Source organism: Desmodus rotundus, chromosome 3 (genome assembly GCF_022682495.2).
Source record: "Desmodus rotundus isolate HL8 chromosome 3, HLdesRot8A.1, whole genome shotgun sequence".
Taxonomy (NCBI): domain Eukaryota; kingdom Metazoa; phylum Chordata; class Mammalia; order Chiroptera; family Phyllostomidae; genus Desmodus; species Desmodus rotundus.
The window spans coordinates 3,065,630-3,084,361 of record NC_071389.1 but is presented as its reverse complement, the minus strand read 5'-3'; the positions used below and the strand labels follow the sequence as shown (position 1 = coordinate 3,084,361).

General features: G+C 60.7%; 2 protein-coding genes across 5 annotated transcripts in view; one reads left to right on the top strand and one right to left on the bottom strand.

The window, feature by feature from the left end:
* The first annotated feature begins 1,451 nt into the window (after nt 1-1,451).
* Nucleotides 1,452-12,788, top strand: KLHL21 (kelch like family member 21). Its single transcript, XM_024554176.4, has 4 exons — nt 1,452-2,594; nt 5,142-5,547; nt 8,571-8,643; nt 9,638-12,788. The coding sequence occupies exons 1-4, from the start codon at nt 1,574-1,576 to the stop codon at nt 9,929-9,931; spliced, it is 1,794 nt and encodes a 597-aa protein (XP_024409944.2). The 5' UTR covers nt 1,452-1,573; the 3' UTR covers nt 9,932-12,788.
* Nucleotides 12,789-14,348: 1,560 nt separating this feature from the next.
* Nucleotides 14,349-18,732, bottom strand: part of ZBTB48 (zinc finger and BTB domain containing 48) — a 6,896-nt gene continuing 2,512 nt past the window's right edge. For 3 of the 4 annotated variants that reach the window (XM_053921290.1, XM_071220831.1, XM_053921289.1), the window contains exons 4-11: nt 17,577-17,688; nt 16,871-16,963; nt 16,438-16,524; nt 16,094-16,248; nt 15,509-15,645; nt 15,268-15,432; nt 14,794-14,882; nt 14,349-14,709 (exon numbers count right to left, since the gene is read on the bottom strand). In XM_053921290.1, coding sequence (XP_053777265.1) covers nt 14,413-14,709; nt 14,794-14,882; nt 15,268-15,432; nt 15,509-15,645; nt 16,094-16,248; nt 16,438-16,524; nt 16,871-16,963; nt 17,577-17,688 — 1,135 coding nt within the window. In that variant the 3' untranslated portion in view covers nt 14,349-14,412. Of the gene's footprint in view, nt 14,710-14,793; nt 14,940-15,267; nt 15,433-15,508; nt 15,646-16,093; nt 16,249-16,437; nt 16,525-16,870; nt 16,964-17,576; nt 17,689-18,732 lie in introns of those variants that run through there. The other variant, XM_071220830.1, reaches the window with a different exon arrangement.

Genomic DNA, 18,732 nt, shown 5'->3' with positions numbered 1-18,732 from the left:
TCCCAGGGCAGGCTGATGAGAGATGCAGGGGAAGAGAAAGCCTCCAGTTCTCATTTCAAAAAGGCAATGAAAACAAGATGTCGTCCGCAAAGGCTGTGTGGGCTTGGCTGGAACTGACTCCCAGTGCGGACCTGGGGTGGGAGGGGTCAACAGGACTGTCTCTGCCAAGCCCCCAGGGCACAGAGGTGGGAAACTTAAATAACAACAAAAACAAACTCGAATTTCATCTGCAAAGCAAGAGAGTTGGAGGCTAAATAGGAATCTTCTGAAACTCAACAAAATATACATTAAAGGAAAAAGCAATGGCTTCCAAGTGCAGGCGGTTTTGCATATGCTTATGTTGAAAATGCCGTCCTGCCTAGTACTGTGGCCTTTGGAACCCAAATAAGACATTCCTTTCTCAAATACGGCAGATTTCTCTCTCTGGCACCCACCCCTCAAGTGACTGGGACATTTCTGAACGGCCACATTGCCTGGCTTTTAAAGCAGTCCCTTGTCTGACCTTGAGCTGAATGTCCCTGGGACCCCAGTGTCCGCTCTTAAGAATACAAAAACCTGCTATTTTTCCCGGAATTGTTTTCTGGTGCTTTAATTTTTTTGTCCATCTTAATAGTATATTAGGAATTTCTCCTACCCTCTGTTTTCTGCCTTTCCTACGTCCGTCGCCAGGGCAGGAGGCAAGGAGGCCTTGGTGACCAGGGTGACAGAGCCCAGAGCAGGCCTGCCCCCTTCGGAGGGCAGCTCGGGAGCCTAACAGAGTGTGCATCGGAAATTGAAACTGCGCCTCGGATACCGACGAAAGTTAATGACCGAGTTAGTCAAGTTTGAAACTCCAGCAGGAACACAGAGGAACGGATTCCTGGCCCCTGGCCCTATCACTTATAAATGAGCTAAGAAAAAAAAAGTCACCTAAAAACTTTATACTTGCTCATACATTGGTCCTGAGTTGTAAAGATCCTGTTTGAAAATTTGCCAGTGATAGGGTTAATTAGCATCCCCTAAAACTAGCGAAATCAATTAAAAAAAAAAAAAAGCCGTTGTACGGAGCAACCGTGGGGGCGGGGGCAGTGCGGACGCAGTTAGGAAATCTGGCGCGAAAGGGGTGACAACATTTTCGGGCTCCGCGCTCGCCCCCACCCGGTTTTCTTCAGCAGCTGAGCCCGGGTAGGTCGTGGGCAGGCCCCGAAGGCCTCGGAACCAGGAGCGCGGTAGGGCCGCCCCTTAGAGCACTTGTCACCCGGTGTCCCAGCCTGGGCATCTGCGGGAGGCCGCAGGAGGCCCCGGAAGGGCGGTGGGAGGGAGCGGGCGCGGGCGGCGGTGACTCAGCCGCGAGCGTGGGGCGGGCGCCCGAGAAGTACGGAGTGGCGCGCACTGCGGGGCGGCGGCGCCGAGCCAGGAGGGGTTAAGTGGGCGGTGCTGGCGGCGCCCCACCCCCAGCCGGCCTCTTGGAGGCCGCGGCGCTCCGCCGTATTTATAGCGGCTGCGCCCGACGCGCCGCGTCTCTCCCGCTGGCCCCGGCCGCGGCTTATCCCGGCCGTCGGTTTCCTATCCCGCGCCCCGCGGCGACGGCGCCATGGAGCGGCCGGCGCCCCTGGCCGTGCTTCCCTTCTCGGACCCTGCGCACGCGCTAAGCCTGCTGCGCGGCCTGAGCCAGCTCCGCGCCGAGCGCAAGTTCCTGGACGTGACCCTGGAGGCGGCGGGCGGGCGCGACTTTCCGGCGCACCGAGCTGTGCTGGCTGCCGCCAGTCCCTACTTCCGCGCCATGTTCGCCGGGCAGCTGCGCGAGAGCCGCGCGGAGCGGGTGCGCCTGCACGGCGTTCCGCCAGACATGCTGCAGCTACTGCTGGACTTCAGCTACACTGGCCGCGTGGCCGTGAGCGGCGACAACGCCGAGCCGCTGCTGCGCGCCGCCGACCTGCTGCAGTTCCCGGCGGTGAAGGAGGCGTGCGGCGCCTTCCTGCAGCAGCAGCTAGACCTGGCTAACTGCCTGGACATGCAGGACTTCGCCGAGGCCTTCAGCTGCGCGGGGCTGGCGAACGCGGCGCAGCGCTTCATTCTGCGCCACGTGGGCGAGTTGGGCGCCGAGCAGCTGGAACGGCTGCCGCTGGCGCGCTTGCTGCGCTACCTGCGCGACGACGGGTTGTGCGTGCCCAAGGAGGAGGCCGCCTACCAGCTGGCGCTGCGCTGGGTGCGCGCCGATACGCCGCGCCGCGCAGCTCACTGGCCCCAGCTGCTTGAGGCCGTGCGCCTCCCCTTCGTGCGCCGCTTCTATCTGCTGGCACACGTCGAGGCAGAGCCGCTGGTGGCGCGCTGCCCTCCCTGTCTGCGCCTCCTGCGCGAGGCGCGCGACTTCCAGGCGGCGCGCTACGACCGCCACGACCGCGGGCCCTGTCCCCGAATGCGCCCGCGCCCTTCCACCGGCCTCGCTGAGATCCTCGTGCTCGTGGGCGGCTGCGATCAGGACTGCGACGAGTTGGTCACCGTCGACTGCTATAACCCGCAGACTGGCCAGTGGCGCTACCTGGCCGAGTTTCCTGACCACCTGGGCGGGGGATACAGCATCGTGGCTCTTGGCAACGACATCTACGTGACGGGTGAGTGGGCTGATCGGGAGGAGTCTGGGCCGGCCACCCCCACTCTCACCCCCAGCCAGGGGTCTTTGGGGTTGGCTTCCTGTACCCCTGCGGGAGGGAGCACGTCTATCTTACCAAGAAATCCACAAAACGTGGAGTCTGGGACCAAACCTGGGTACAAGCGGTCACTTCCCTTTCACAAGCTGGCCAGGGGGAAGGTTCTAGGGTCGATACTTTGGGCCTAGAAGAAGAGCCTCTTGTGTGAGCGGGAACAGAATGCTGCTTGTGGGTTTCTTTCACGCGCTGAGGGGCATGCCTGGGAAGCCCGTTCCTTTCGGGGAGGTTCCACTCCCCCCACCCTCTGGTTGGAAGACACTGGGGCATTTACCCTGCACAATGGGCGCTTTATTTTAATCCGTAAGGGATCCAGCGACAGGCCTGGGGTTTATGCCCTGTGACACATCCATTCTCCCCTCCCAGGGGTTTCTTCCAGCTGAGCCACCAGGGCCTCCAGATGCCCGCATTTTGTCACCACTGACTAGGTTCCCTTGGGCTTGCACTTGGGATGTGAGCCGTGAGTCACATGGTGTTTAGGCTGCTTCCTTCCCAGCGACTGTAAACATAGTCACATGCTAAGAGGTTTTCTTCCACTTACTTGGCTCAAAACCCAAAACACTGCCGAGTCATGCTGGGCGGGCCCCAGCCCGCCCCAGTTCTGGGCTTCTCCCACATTTTTTATTAGGGAAAAATCCTGGCGCAAACAGGAGGCCGCCAGTTTCTGTCGGGTGAGATGGGGCGTTCCCTGTGGTGGCTATATAAGGAAAGAAGCCCCACCGAGTGTGCATTCAGGCCGTGCGCAGGGCTGTTATCAGGCAGGGAGCCTGGGGCTGGGCCCTGCGGCCTGGCACATCCGGTAGAAAGCCAGATCTGAGACTTGCTCCCGTGCTCCCACGGGACTCGGAGCTGATGAGTGGGAGGCATCCCAGCCTGAGGACACGCTCCTCTCTGTGGCCACAGCTTCCTTGGCTGAGGGCTCCGGGTCCAGCCTCTGTTGGCATCTCCCAGAACCAGCCCCTTGGCAATCTGAGGTCACCCTGTGTTATTGGGGAACCATGCCCCTTGCCCCCAAGTCTGGCCAAGGAATTCGCTTCCCAAACTGGTCACACTGGCCCCAACTTTGCACGCACTTCCATAAATGTCTCAGCTGAGCAGCTAATGGGTTTAGACAGGTGGCTGGGTCATTCCAAACAGCTGCCTGTAGGGAATGTAGCTGGGGAGAGTGTGGTCTCAGCTGCCTAGACACAGTTCTCCCGTAGAAGGAAGCAGGCCCGCAGCACAGACTTCACCCAACTTGTGTTCTCCCTTTGAAAAGCTCAGGGCCTCCACCATATGGAATGTCCTCATAGTTTTGCTGCGGCTCCACCCTCAGAGCAGGGATGCAACCCCCGATCCTGGGGTCCCTTCACTGGGGTGGGGGGAGGTTCGAGCTCCCAGGCAGACCGGTTTAATTCACGGTTACAGTCTGAGCCATTGGGCTTTGATTGCTTGTTTTTAGTTCTTTTTTGAAATAGGGACAGAAGAGTATGCGTATACAGCAGTGGGCAAACGTAGGATTACAGTTATGAGTACACAAAACAGCTTATCGTTGTATTATTATTCATTAACTGTACTTGAAAGTGGACTGCTGATTTTGCTCCACGCTGTATTTGTACGACTTGATGAGTTTTCCCAGACAAGACACGTTGGTAGCCTGCACCTAAATCAAGAACTACAGCCCAGAAGTCCACTTGGGGCATCACCTTCTGTGTGGGGCCTCTGGCCTGCAGTGCAAAATAGATTTCTTCTCAGCTGTTCTGGCACAGCCTGGGTCAGGGGGTGGCCAGGAAGCCTGGGATTCGGTGGACAAGACCTCGTGCCTCCCACTCACGTGCTTTGCGTGCCCCGGAGAACTGACTCTAAGACCTGATGTCCTGGCCTGGTTCAGGTGCTTGACCGCACATGTGGGGCCAGACGGGGGTTGCCCTGCACTTGGAATTGCAGCCCCGGGGCCTTTGCTTGGCCTGCGAAGATTGGGCGATCTATTTTTTTAATTTTTATCCTCAATTGCGGACATGCTCACTAATTTTAGACAGAGGGAAGGGAGAGAGAGAAACACCAGCCTGTTGCCTCTCGCACTCATGTAGACTGGGGACCAAACCTGCAACCCAGGCATGTACCCTGACGGGGAATCAAACTCATGACCTTTTGGTTTGCGGGACGATGCTCCAACCAACCGAGTCAGGACTGATGTGGAGTTGTTGTTACGGCATGAAGCTTGGCCGGCCACGTGGGTGTGGAGCAGTGGCCAGAGAGCACCTGCCTTGCCTTAGCCCCAGCACGGAGCCCCTGGCCTGGGCATTGGTGAGAGAGGACGTGTTTTTCTATCCAAGCCCCGGGAGGACCACACGTCCCCCAGAGGAGCCCTCTTGGAAGCTTGGGGGAGGCATGGGTGGGTGATGCGCACGCGCCGCCCCCCCCCCCCCCCCCAGCCTCTGTGGACTGACGTGTGTGCTGTGCTTGCCCCGGCAGGCGGCTCCGACGGCTCCAGGCTGTACGACTGCGTGTGGAGGTACAACTCGAGCGTGAACGAGTGGACGGAGGTGGCGCCCATGCTGAAGGCCCGCGAGTACCACAGCTCCTCTGTGCTGGACGGGCTGCTGTACGTGGTGGCCGCGGACAGCACGGAGCGCTACGACCACACCACCGACTCCTGGGAGGCCCTGCAGCCCATGACCTACCCCACGGACAACTGCTCCACCACCGCCTGCCGCGGCCGCCTCTACGCCATCGGCTCCCTGGCCGGCAAGGAGACAATGGTGATGCAGTGCTACCACCCGGACACCGATCTTTGGTCGCTGGTGGACTGTGGCCAGCTCCCGCCCTGGTCCTTTGCCCCCAAGACCGTGACTCTGAACGGACTCATGTACTTCATCAGGTGAGTCCCCAGGGGTCACGGCCACCACGTGATCTCTCCGACCAGGCCCTCATGCCCAGCACACCAGCCTTGTTCTCCCCTTCACAGACGAGGAGCCTGCGGCCTGCTTGGGTCTTTGTGGCCTGCGACCTCTGTCCTGCTGGCTCTCGGAGCGCTTTCTGTGGGCTTCTAGGTTTTTTTAATCAGGGGATCCCGAGTGTGGTGGGGTCAGGTCCTTTCCGAGGACTTTCCTAGACGCTAAGTAAGATGTGTCCCTTTGGCTGGACTCGCACCTGGGGGGACCCCCCTGAGGCGCTGGCGGCTCCATGTGGCCTTTGTTGTTGAACACGACCTGGTCCTCTTTCAGGGGCTCTGAACCTGGAAAGAGACCAGAGGAGACCTTTTTGGACACTGGGGTCTTTGGGGGAGGTGTGGCTGTGGCAGAGGGACCTTTTGCTCAGCTCGCAGAGTGCCCACCAAACTCAGGCAGGGGGTTGGGGGGCTCTGCCTCTAGGTATGAGAGGCCAGGTGGCTGGATCAGCCCCGCCCCCTCTGTGTAAAGCAGCGCTGGTGTGTCCATTCCCTCCCCACCTGGCCTGGCACCAGGAAGGCCCGGGAGTCTGGTCCAATGAATGCTTGTTATCCAAGGGTCCCACAGCCACTCTGGACCAGGGAGGGAGCTGGTACTGAGCAGGGCCCAAAGCCACCTGTGGGGGTGATGACAGTAGTCAGCACACACTGGGGCCCTGGATGAGCCGAGTGCTGTGTCGCCTGCGGCCTGGGCGTTTTCATTGCTGGCCTCCATGACCGTTGTCCCTGTCCCACGGACGGCAGAACAGGCCGAGGGGTCAGGGGACTTCCAGCCACAGGCTCCTAGGGGTGGTACGAGGTTTGAAGTGAGGACATCTGTCCAGGTCCCTGTGGTGTCACCGCTTCACGTCCCTGGCAGCGTGGAGCGGAGGTGGGTGGCTGTAGGGTCACTGAGCATCCGCAGGTCTTGTTGACTAGTCTGAGCCAAATGCCACCGCCTGGTGGGCCCGTGGGCATCCAGGGAGCCAGGAGCCCCCGCCTGCTGTGCCCACCTGCTGCTCTCCTCCCTGGCCTGGAGCCTGCCTAAGATACAGCCCAGGAGGGAGGGGGAAGAGATGAACACTCTCCTCTATTCCTTTGTTCCCATTCGGTCTGGGGCTTTGAATTGGGAGCCTCAGAAGAAGGGGCGGGGCACTTTGCTTCTCGGCACCCCCCAGCCCCACCATCCGAGCTTTCCTCCCCGCTCCTTCCCAGGTTTCTGGTGAGCACATTCAGACAGAGGTGGCATCGCTTGCAAGTGGCTAAGGGGTCAGGCATCACCATAGGCCAGGAGCTGCAGTCTGCTCCGAGAAAGCCCTGGAATCTCAGGCGGCCCCTAGTCCTGTTACAAACATCATCTGACCCTTCCCCCAGCTCTCCCTCCCTAAGTCCTGGTAGCTGTCTTCAGGGTGGGGGTGGAGACAGCTATAAATACAGCCCCTTGGCCAGGTCCCAGTGCCTTTGAGAATGTCCTCCCTCCCTGTGGTCCTAGAGCCAGGTGTGCCCAAGGGCCAGTCTGCTGTCCTAAGGCCCAGTGCCTCCTGGTCTCAGTCATTTGTCATTACTAAGCTAGTCCACAGAGAAGCATTAGGGTGCCCCCCGCTCCCATCCTTAGCCTCTATAAGGGTTTCCCTAAGCTGGGGGGGGGCAGGGAAGGTGAGCTCAGCTCTGCCCCCACCCCCGTTTGTCCTCCAGTGATCAGTGGAGGCCCAACCTTGCCTCCCTCGAGTGCAGGGAACGCCTGTGTCCGATGCGCTTGTATGTCTGTCTCAGAGCCACCCTGCACATGGTCTCCAGTGCCCGATGAGCCGCATAACCCCCTGCCTGTACCGCCACTCACGGGGCAGCTCCTGTTGGGAAGATGTCCGCCTTCGTCCCGTCACTGCTTCTGTCCTGAGCTGTGAGAAGTGTCCATTTGCTCCCTCTTCCCCCAGCTGTGTCCACCCTGGTCCCCATTTAAGATGGCTTCTCGGCTGGGGGGCCCTGGTCTCTGCAGAGGGATGGGCTGGCAGCGGTGTCCAGCCTGGCCTGTCTGGTTGCAGTTTGTACCGTCTCTGCTTGGGGTGGGCAGCCCACTGGGTTCCGGCCTTACTTGTCACCGTGTGGGCCTTGACATTGTGAAGTAATTGGAGGGAAAAAGTCAAGGCAAGAGTACCTTCTTATGATGTGTGAAAAGTTGTGTGAAATTCAGCTTTCTGCATTCCTTACTTAAGACTTGTTTGGGGATGCCGATGGCTGGCTGCTCTTCTCAGTGGCTGCTCTTCTCGCTAGAGAGGGCCCCAAATATTTACTGTCGGGCCCTCCTGCTGAGCCTTGGTCTGCAATCATTACCTCTGTCTTGGAGGAGCGCCTTTGCTTTTCAAGGCTGTGCCTTGGAGCCTTTGGTGGCAGGGATCGGGGCACTGGCAGACAAGGTTGACCCCAAGGGAAGAGCAGTGTGGGGGCACCTTCCTTCCTGTAGCTGCCATTACCCTGCTGGGTGCCAAGGACTCACCAGTGAACAGGGTGGGTTTGGGGGGCTGAGAGCAGGCAGTGGCGGTGGAGGATCGGGCTGGGGCACATGGCAGTGTGTGATGGTGGGGAAGGGCTGGCCTGGTCCGGTCGGCTATGGAAGGCTGTCCTGCACAGGTGGCCAAGTCCAAGTTGAAAGGATGAGTAGGAGTTGGGTGGAAGGACCCTGGTAAGTTCTAGATCTGCAGCCAGTGTGGCCACAGAGAGTGGGGTTGGATGGTAGGGAAAGGGTTAAGCACCTTGAGAGTGGGATCTTTGAGTTTAGGCAGCAAGGCTGGGCTCTGGCTTTGGAAGCCAGGCCAGAGGTAGGTGTGGGGCCTAAAATCAGGGATGGGGTCCCACTGGCCACTGGGCTGTCGGGTGGCACCAAAGACAATGAACTTGGAGGACCCTCCTCTCCATTCCTTTGCACCTGGGAGTACTCCCTTCTTGTTCTGACCCCCCTGTCTCCCCACCCCGCACAGGGACGACTCTGCTGAGGTGGACGTGTATAACCCCACGAAGAACGAATGGGACAAGATCCCATCTATGAATCAGGTAAATGTGCCCGCGTCGGAAGCATGAGCTACCACGAGGCCAATAGCATGCTGGGGAAGAGTGTGCCACGGTGGGGGGAGGGGAGGACGCACGTGCAAAGGCCCTGGGGCGAGGTGTGCAAAGTGTGTTTGTGGAACAAGCCCTTGGCCCAGCATGGCTGGTGCAGGTGAACAGGCAGACAGCCAAGCGGACAAGGTCACACAAAGAGCTCTCCAGGGGCTGCTCTTGGGAATAAAGCATTTATTGAGCACCTGCTGTGTGCTCTGAGCAGGACACCCACACTGCCACTGTTGCCAGATCAGGGTCTCGCCCTCTCTCTGCCTTTTGAGGAGAGGAGTGCTGAGCTGGGCAGTGGTTGGCCACGTAGGCAGTCCCCTTAGCCCCGGCTCCACCTATATCCACTGTCATCTTTTTTTTTTTTTTTTTTTTTTTTTTGCCTTCCTTAAAATTTCTAAACCTGCTCTCATGGTGCCTCCGCATGGCCAATGTCACAATTCACAGCATCACAGCTTAGCATCTTCACACTTACGAAATATAATGTTATGCTTTCCCTGTACATGAGCTACACACACTCATCACAGCAAGTCTGAGAAAGATGGGGTGGTCCAGCCTTATAGCTCGCAGCCCAGGCTTTGGGTCAAGTCCAGCTCTGTGGTCCTCGGCTGCACAAGGCTCCATTTTCCTATCTGTACGGTGGGGAGGACAGTTGTACCTGCCTTCGAGGGCCAGTGACGCTCACAGGGAGACTGAGTGCCCCTGTACCCCCTGACCACCAGAGGGACTGGGCGTGGGGCCTGTGTTCCCAGGTGGGGCGTAGCGACGGCGTCGGCTGGCCCTGGGGTGTGTGCGGAACATGGCTTCCAGCGCCAAGGCCAGAAGTGGTGAGGCCGCCCCTCCTTAGGGCCGCCGGCACCCTCTCTGTGGAGAGGGGCTGCAGGAGCTCTGCCACACCCTGGCTGCCAGCCCCCACTCACCTGTCCCCCTTGGCCCACAGGTGCACGTGGGGGGCAGCCTGGCTGTCCTTGGAGGGAAGCTGTACGTCTCAGGGGGTTATGACAATACGTTTGAACTCTCGGACGTGGTGGAGGCCTATGACCCTGAGACTCGGGCGTGGAGCGTGGTAGGCCGGCTACCGGAGCCCACCTTCTGGCACGGGAGCGTCAGCATCTTCCGCCAGTTCATGCCCCAGACGCCCTCGGGGGGGCGTGGCTTCGAGCTAGACAGCAGCACTGTTGACATGGACGTGGGCCAGCCCCGGCCACCCCAGAACCCCCAGGAGCTGCACTAGCCCCGGCCTGGCCCAGGGAGGGCCTTGGTGCAGGTAACCCGGCACCTCGGGGGGTGACGACCCCCTCCTTCATGCCCAAGGACAGTTTGGGCTCATCAGGTGGAACAGGGGCTCTTGGGCAGCTGAGCGAGCCTCAGGGTCTGACGCCTGGGTCATCCTGTGCACCCAGAACCTAAGTCACAACTGCAGGGGCCAAGGCCAGTTGTGACGCCCCTCCCTCGGTCCAGGAAGAGTCGGCTCCCTGCCAACACATGTCTCTGGCTCCAACAGGTCACCCCCCTGCCCAGTAGTCTGTCTCCTAGCATCGACTGACTGGCCCCCACCTCAGGAGAATCGGACCTCTTCAGGGGCGTGAGCAGAGGGGGACAGGTCCTCCCACGAGAGCCCGAGAATGGCCTAGGCCCTAGCCTACCTTCCCACAGGCCCTGCTGCTTTGGGCATTAGGAATCAAGCTGGCAGTGGAACCCCCCACTGCACGTCCAGTGCCGGCCATGCTAGCAAACCATCTCCCCAGGTAAGGGGGCCACACACCAAAACACCCCTCGCAGGGGTGGGCCTCCAGCAGGGGAGCTCAGACCCAGGGGCTCAGGGCAGTGGGACCGGTGGGACCTCTAAGGGGGCGCAGAGGGATCTGCCAAGTGTTCGGTGTCTGCAGTGGACCTGGGCTGAGGCAGGCACTGGCTGCCCTTGCCCACCCCCCACCAGCTGGTCTGTTGTGCTCCATTTGCCCCCTGCAGGACCCCTCCAGACTTGTTTGGGTATAAGAGGGTGAAAGCCTGCAGGTGCAAGGTCGTGGCTCGCTCCTTCCTGGGAGGCCCTGGGAGCTTGCCTTTGAAGCCTGGCCAGGCGGACAGCTGCAGGCGCCCTTGCCCCTGCCGGCCAGAATCCCACCACTTCTAAGGCAGGCCCCGAGCAGTGTGGCCTTGTGGTTGGTTGCAGGGTTTGAAATGCAGTTTGGCCTTTCCTTAAGTGAAGTGGGTACTCGGAAGCAGGGTCCGGTGTGATCGGTGATGTGTTGCAAAGACCTGCGGGCGTGTTCTGCAGGATGGGGGCTGGGGTGGGGCTCCAGGAGCTCCCAGGGAGCCCCGCAGTGCAGGGGGCCCTTTTTCTCTGGGAGTGGGAGCAGTTTTGTGGATTGGGTGGTCCTGTCCCCTCAAGGTCCCTGGCATAGCTTTGCTTTAGTTTGCCTTCCCTGCAAAGAGGAGGGTGTTTGCGTGTTCCTCGTTAGGTACATTGAAAGTAGGTGCTCGCCGAGCAGCCTTTCCCGGTGAACCGAGCGAAGATGCGCCCTCACCGGGAGCAGCTGAGGCTAGCAGTGTTGCGTCTCCAAGTGCCACGTAAGACCCTTTCGGGCCATCAGGTGGGTCCTCCGGTGTGTGGTGTCGTCACTTCAGGTTAGACATTTTGGTCTGGACGCCCTGCTGGAGTGGCCTCAGCTCACAGCTGTCCCTTCCCATTCCCTTGGGCTCGTTGCTCACCTGGTCACTCTCTGCACCCTCTGTGCGCCAGGTACTGCTGAAGGGCAGGGGGGGGTCGCCCCCCCGAACTGCTGCATCCTGCCCTGGGCCTGTGCTCTCTAGGCACCCTCCCCTGGGCCTCTGCCTTCACTCCTCCTGGCCGGAGTGTTCCCCTGGGTGAGTAGGATCCCGTCTGGCCCTCTCCATAGCCCTCACGTCACTTCCCAGGGGTGGCTGTTCTGTGCTTGGGAGTGGCTGTCTTCGGTTCCTTTGCAGGCAGAGGCTGCCGGGGCATGATAGCTTGTGACCTAGTAGTGGCAGGGAGTCAGCAGGCAGGGCTGGGCTGCTCAGGATTGGTCAAGCCCCGATTGTACACTAGGCACTGAACTCGGTGCTGGAGGCTGCCCTGCTCAGTTAGTACGGGGACTTGCCCCACAGGTGATGTGACTGCTGTGACAGGTTGTCTTGGGACTCCCAGGGGGAGGTTGTGGGCCTTGGGCTTATGGACTCCTGGCCCTCTTCCTCGGGGCTGTCTCACAGAGCGCCTTTCAGCAGCTCGAGAAGTCTGATGTTTTGCAGAGGGTGGCCTGTGCTGTGGTCGCCGGAGCTGAGCTCTCCTTCCCCCCTTCCAGTTAGGTGTGGCCGTGGCCTGGGCAGCGAGGTATCATATAAAGCTTTGTGGTTGAGGCAGGGCTGCAAATGCTCTTGTTTTTCTTGCAAAACCAGCCTTTTTCTGACCCTCCCTGTAGAGGCTCTCAGGGCAGGGGGCCAATGTCCCGGGCTTGCTCTCTCCTCAGTTCTTCACTGTGACTGCCCTCACGGGCCTGACCACCCCGCCGTCCGGCGGTGGCCTGGGTGGTGGAGAGGGTTGGGTTTGCATCCTTCTCCAGGTCTCCACCACCCAGACTCTGTCTTTGGTTTAGAAGACTAAGGATGGGAAGGGGAGGCAGCAGCCTTAGCAATAGCCAGTCCCTCCAGGCTCCAGCGGGGGGTCCAGTATCGGGGACAGCCCTTCTGGCATGTCTGCTCCCTGGCTTCCCCCGGCACAGGTTCCAGGCTGTAAGCTCCACCACTTACCGATGTCCAAACACTGACTTGGGGACAGAGGGCTGGGCCAGCTGGGGGTGGGACTGTGCCGGTGTGTTGAATGCACACACCTTTATCTGTCTACAAGACAAATTAAGTTATGAGAGTTCAGTGGTAGTATTTAATGCTGATCTATGACGTATTGTGTATTTATGACTCGGAGAGTCCTCCGTGTCCTGCACCCAGGTTCAACCCCGGAAGGTGGGCAGGTTTGCGTATTTATTTGTCTGTTCTGTAGGCTTCCGTGTCCGGAACCCTGTAAGGTTTCAGGATGCCTTCAATATGTACTTTTTGAAATAAAGATGTTTCCTACATCTTCGGTGTCATTGCTTTTGTCCTGCTGCAGCAGAGTCTTGGAAGCCTGGTTGAGTCCCAACACTCGGGGCTGCCTCTGTGCCTGCGGGGGAAGGGGCAGTGTGGAGTGCCCAGGACGCCTGCTGGTGGCCCTGGGGCAACGCTTTTCAGGCCCTTCTCGACTTGAATCATCACAAGGTACACAATGGAGGAAGGAGGTGGCCACACCTGAGATGTGAGGTACACAGTGGCCCAGTCTGGGCCCTGCTGCTCCAAAGCTGCTTTCAGCCTCCCAAACTCCCAACTGCCAGCACCCAGCCCCTCCCCCAGGGGTCTTCCCTCCTGCTGGTCCTCCATCTCTCTGGGAGATCCTGGGATTTGGCAGGGTGGGGGGTGCAGAACCCTTCAACTGGAGGAGCTCGGAAAAGGCCGTGACGTTCAGGAAGGCTCCCCACATCTGCAGAAAAGCAGGCCTGCTGAACCCAAGGAACAGGCTGCTGCCTGCAGTGGGGAGGGAGCACTTTGAGACCATAGTCGACTCCTTGTTAACACTTCTGCCAAACAGCTCCAAGCAGCTCACAACCTGGGTGTTAGTCATTGCACTTGAGCTTGTTACCTCTGAGCTAGTGGTCAAAGAATAAAAGGAAAGACCGGGGGGGGGGGGGGGGGGGGGGCCTGTGGTGGGACTCAAGTCAGGCCTGGCCCAGGCTCTTGGGGTTATGACCATTGCCCCTCTGGGTGGCCAGCTGGAAGTTTGCACCAATTCCAATACCCCTCCCACCAAGGGCCTGGGGCCCCTGGTAGAAGCGACATGGACTTCCAGGGCTGCATCACAAGAGGCCTACAAGCTTGGCCCGTTGACAAGGCTTCTGCTCTGGGCACCCAGCTGCGGTGCCAGAGGGGAGCTGTCCCCAGAGCCACTCCCAGCCCACGGGAGGTCGGGGGTGGCCTGCCATCCAGTGGTAGGGACCTGGGCAGCAGGCAGGCACTTAGTCCTCATAGGAAATGGAGCGGTTAATAGCTTGCCCCCAGGCCTCGGAGCTACAAACAAGGCTGGGGAAGGATTTGGACACAACCTGCCTCCAGCACCCATGACAAACAGCACCCCACCCCCACGGGTCCCCATGTCACAGAGGCAGGGGACCTGTCGGCACTCTAGGCCTGGCCTTGTCTGCACCCCAGGTCTCCTGGACAAGCTACCCACACTCAGTGCCCCCCCCCCCCCCCCCCCCCGCCCCAGGAAGGGTCTCACCTGCAGGCTGGCAGTCAGCCAGGGTCCAGAGCTTGCTGACCCACGAGCCTGGCCCTCCTCTGCCCCCCAAATGTGCTCAGAATGTCACTGCTGGATGTGGCCCTGCCCCTAGTCCTAACACCCTGACTGAGGGAGGGCTGGGAAACAGGTGACAGCCTCCTGGACCAGAGGCTTGGCTCCCAAAACTCCCCACCCAGGTGTGGCTCTGCTGAGCTTCCAACAAGGGGAGGTGGGGGTGGCTGACACTGGGAGCAGCCAGGGCGCCATTTCTTGAGGGGTGGGGCAGAAAGCAGCAGGCCCCTGGAGTAACCTGGGGGACAAAACAATCGAGTCCAAAGCCACGTTTTATTGGGGGCTGGAGCCACATGAGTGTGGCGGCAGTGGGGGGAGGGCTACGTGTCGCAGTCCTCGGGAATGGCAGCTGCGATGAGCAGCGAGGGCTCCACGACACCCGGGCCTGTGAAGCCCTCCTCTGCACACAGTCTCTGGGCCGGGAGCTGGGGTGCCAGGCCGGCCTGGGCCAGGGACTCCACAATGACCTCGGCTGAGCCCACCTCCAGCTCAGCAGGCGGCTGGAGTGCCACTACCACCATCTTCTCGTCCTCGATGACCAGGTTCCGGAGCTTCCGCTGCCGCGGGTTGTAGTTCTCCACGCGGTCATGGATCTCCATGTGCCTCCGCAGGTGGGCCTGGGGGCAGAGGGACTCAGGGCCGGGCTGGGAGGGGCCGGGGGGGGGGGGGGGCGGGGCAGGAGGAGCAGACCCCAGGCCTACCTGCCGGGTGAACTTGTAGCCGCACTCTGTGCACTCAAACTTCCTCACGCCCTTGTGCCGCCTCACGTGCACTCGCAGCTGCTCCACCGCTGTGGGGGCGAAGGAGCCCAGCGGGGGGTGTCAGGAAGGGCAGGAAACATCCTGCCCTGAGCCAAGCCCTCTGGGTTTCAGCTGCTGCTCAGTGCACTCCCCCCCGCCCCGGACTATGGTGCCACCCCAAGGCCACTCCTGCACAGGACCCTGGGGAGCTTCCACCCCCTCTGCTTGAGTTGAAGCAGATAACCACAGGGAATGGGAGCGATCACTGGGGTGCCCTGCTGAGAAGGGGCACCTGGAAGCCATGGCTGCAGGCGGCCTCACCCAGTGGAGACCCTCCAACCTCAGTGAGCAGGAAATGGGGATGGCCCAGCCCTCTCCTCCGCCCAGGGCTTAGAAGGAAAGACAAGGGGTAAGGGCCTTGGAAAGCCCAAGCACCTTTGAAGGTCTTCCCACAGATCTGGCAGAAGTGTGGCCGGCCCTCCTGGTGGCGGCTGGCCACGTGCCTCAGCAGGGGCCCCTTCTCGGTGAAGCGCTGCTCGCAGAACTCACAGCTGAAGGGCCTCTCGCCAGTGTGGGTGCGGTTATGCTTGTCCAGGCTGGCTGTGGGGACAGATGACGGTCCAGTCCCTGGGCTTCATCCCTGGGACAGGGGCAGCGGGGGACAGGCCTGCCTCACCTTGGGTGCGGAAGGTCTTGCCACAGAGGTGACACTGGAAAGGCTTCTCGCCCGTGTGTGTGCGCAGGTGCATGTTGAGGTTGGCCTTCTGGGTGAAGGCGTGGCTGCAGAACTCGCAGACAAAAGGCCTCTCATTCCTGTCCAGTTTGGGGGGGGGGGGGGGGGACACAGGCAAAGGCCATTATCGAGGGAAAAGGTGCCCTTCGCTCCACTGCAGCTGGGAGCCCTCCTGGCCCGAGCTAAGGACACAGCGAGGCCGAGGCGAGCCTGCCCAGGCCGCTGGAGGGGCCTAGGCTTTGATGAGCTGCCTGGCGGAGGGAGGGCTTGGGCAGTGCCAGGAAAAGGGGCACCAAGTCCAGCTCGGAGCACCAGAAACTGAGAATCTGCCCAGGGGGAACAGTCTTGTCTTAGCCTGGAATGCCCTCCCCCAGCCTCTGCTTGGCAACTTGCTCATCCCTCTGATGCCCCCGCAGGCACCACACTCGGTGGAAAAAACCGTGTGAGTGTCAGCAGTCTCCTGGGTCCCCTCGCCGGCCTGGAGCTGGCACAGGCCCGGGCCCTGGGGGAAGACGGGCCCACCCCCACCTGTGCTTGGCTTTGATGTGCATTTGCAGGCCATTGCGGCTGGACGCCCGGTGCCCACACTCCTCACACACAAACAGCTTCTCCCCTCGGTGCTTGAAAGCCTCGTGCAGCTGCAGTTCCGTTCGGGACAGGAAGCACTTGGCACAGGTGGGACACTGCAGGGCAGAGGGGACCGTTCAGAGGGAGCAGGGCCGGAATGAGGGCAGGGTGCGGCTGCCCTGGAGCTCCCCCCACCCCCCTGGACACCTTGCACGGCAGAAACTGCAAGGCTGCCCTGCTGGAGCAGCTCCAGTCCTGGCATCGGAGTGTGCTCACCCCAGCCCTCGGCACAGCCTGGCACTTACAGCATGGGGCTTGGGGGCTCCATGCAGCTTGATCATGTGACTCTGCAAGTCCTTCTTCTGCATGAACTGCTGGGAGCAGGAGGAGCACTGGAAGACAGGCCCATAGGCACCTGAGGCAACCTGTCCCCAAAACCCCAGCCACCCCCAGGCTATGCAGGGACCAGAGGGAAGTGCCCAGCCTGAGATGCTAGAGGCCCCCTAACCTGGGTGAAGGATGCACTGGTAAAAGGCTGCCCTCCGTGGAAATAAACAAGGGCCCAGAAAGGACCAGTGGCTCAGCCTGAAGGTGAAGGGGCACTGGGTGGGTAGGGAAGGCTGGGTTCCTTGAAGCTGGCAAGGGGGCCACCTGACACCATCCCATGTACAGGGCTCAGTGGGAGGGATCCAGGGGCTGCCCCGTGGCTCACGGCCCCAGAGACAGGCAGAGCCTGACCTTGTAGGGCATCTCCCCTGTGTGGGACACCATGTGCACCCGCAGCTCCATCCTCCGGCGGAAGGTCTCCTGACACACGGAGCACGTGAAGACCTGGCAGTGTGAGGGGCAAGCAGGGCCGGCGTCAGGGGGGGCCTCTACCTGTGACGGCAGCCTCTGCCCGGGCTTCCACTCGCTGCTGGGAGGAGTCTGCCCGAGGAGGGGGCCGCTAGGGTGGGAGAGGGCAACACGTAACCTGCCTGCCCCGACCCTGACTGCTGCAAACCCACCACACCAGGCCCTTCTCAGGCCCGGCAGGCTGGGGGCAGGGGCCCAGCGGCCTTACCTGCAGCCCCTGCCCTGGCAGCAGGCCTCTAGGAAGACAAGGGCAGGATCTGGCTGGCCCCACTAAATAGGCCAGCCGGTGGGGGGAAGGGAGTAGCCAGGTGGCCTTTCCCAGCAACCCCCAACCCCCCGCACACCAAGGTGCCCCTTCTCCAAAGCCCAGGGGCCCAGCAGGCAAACCCAAAATGCCTCTTGGGCTGTCCCTTTCACTCTTGGGACCTGTGTCCCCACCTGTAGTACCAGGGAGTCCACTTGACGACATGCAAGGACCCTGCAGCTCTCTTGGTTTACGGCCCCATCTAGGTCTCTGGGGCCCTCCCAGTGGCAGGAGCACGGAGCTAGCATGCCCCTGCCCACAGGGCCTGGGCCAGCCCACAAGTACCTGTTCTGAGCGGTTCATACAGTTCCGGGCTTCGTGCTCCAGGAGGTTCTCCTTCCGAAAGTAGCACTTCCCACATTTGGGGCACTCGAAAGGCTTCTCGCCAGTGTGTTTCCTGCCAGGAGAAGCCGCAGGGGGTGTGGGGTCTGAGCGACTTCCAGCCTCACCCTCACCCAGTGCCTCTTTGGCTCCCGGCAGCTCACCATATGGCTGGTGAGCCTGCAGGAGGAGGGGGAGCCCCGCTCCAGGTCTGAGGGACTACCCTGGAGCTCTGCCCTTCTCTTTGAAGGCAAGAACAACCCCTGGGTCCAGACTCACTGGAGAAACCACTCAGTCTGCCTGTAACTTCCGTGGACTCCACCTTTAAAACTGTGGCCAGAGCTGACCACTCCACCTCGCCTTGGGCTACCCCTAAGTGTGACCATACCAGCCCCTGGGCCGCTGCCTGAGCCTCCCACCTGTCGGCTCCACACTGGCCTCCTGACAGCTTTCAGGGGTCAGAGGAACCTGTGAACAGTCGGCTCTTATCACTGCTTTGCACAGGACCCTCCTGTGCCACCCATGTCCACCAAAAAAGTTCTGGGGGCCTGGGAGGGTACAGCAGGCAAGCCCCCTACCTTGGCAGGCCTCCTACCCAGGTCTCTCCATCTTAATGTTCACACATTCCCACCCCAGCCCCAGCAGCCTCACCCAGCCTTACACTGGGGAGTGACCAGGCAGATGTGGATGGCCCCAGGGCGCCTCCCACACCGGGACGTCCCCAAAGCAGGGAGGGTAAACAGGTTCCATTCCTCTCAGCTCCGACTCCAGTCGGCCACCTGTGGCGCCCCAGTGTCACACTGAGAAAACACACATGGCCCCAACCTGGCAAGGAAATCGGACCGTGGCGGACCAGTGATGTCTTGGACGCGGGAGAGACGGGACTGGAGGGCACGTCACCTAGCTGCCATCCCTGGAGGCCCTGCAGAAACTCTGGTGCAGCCCCTGCCGGGGGCCTCAGCAGCAGTGGAACGCCCTGTGCCTGCGCTGTCCCACCGGGCAGCCAGCAGAGTGTGGCTGCCGAGCACTTGCAGTGACTAGTGTGCCGGAGGGACTGAATTTATTTAACTGTAATTACTTTTGCTTTAAGTTACAACAGCGTCAGGTGGCACTTGGTTTC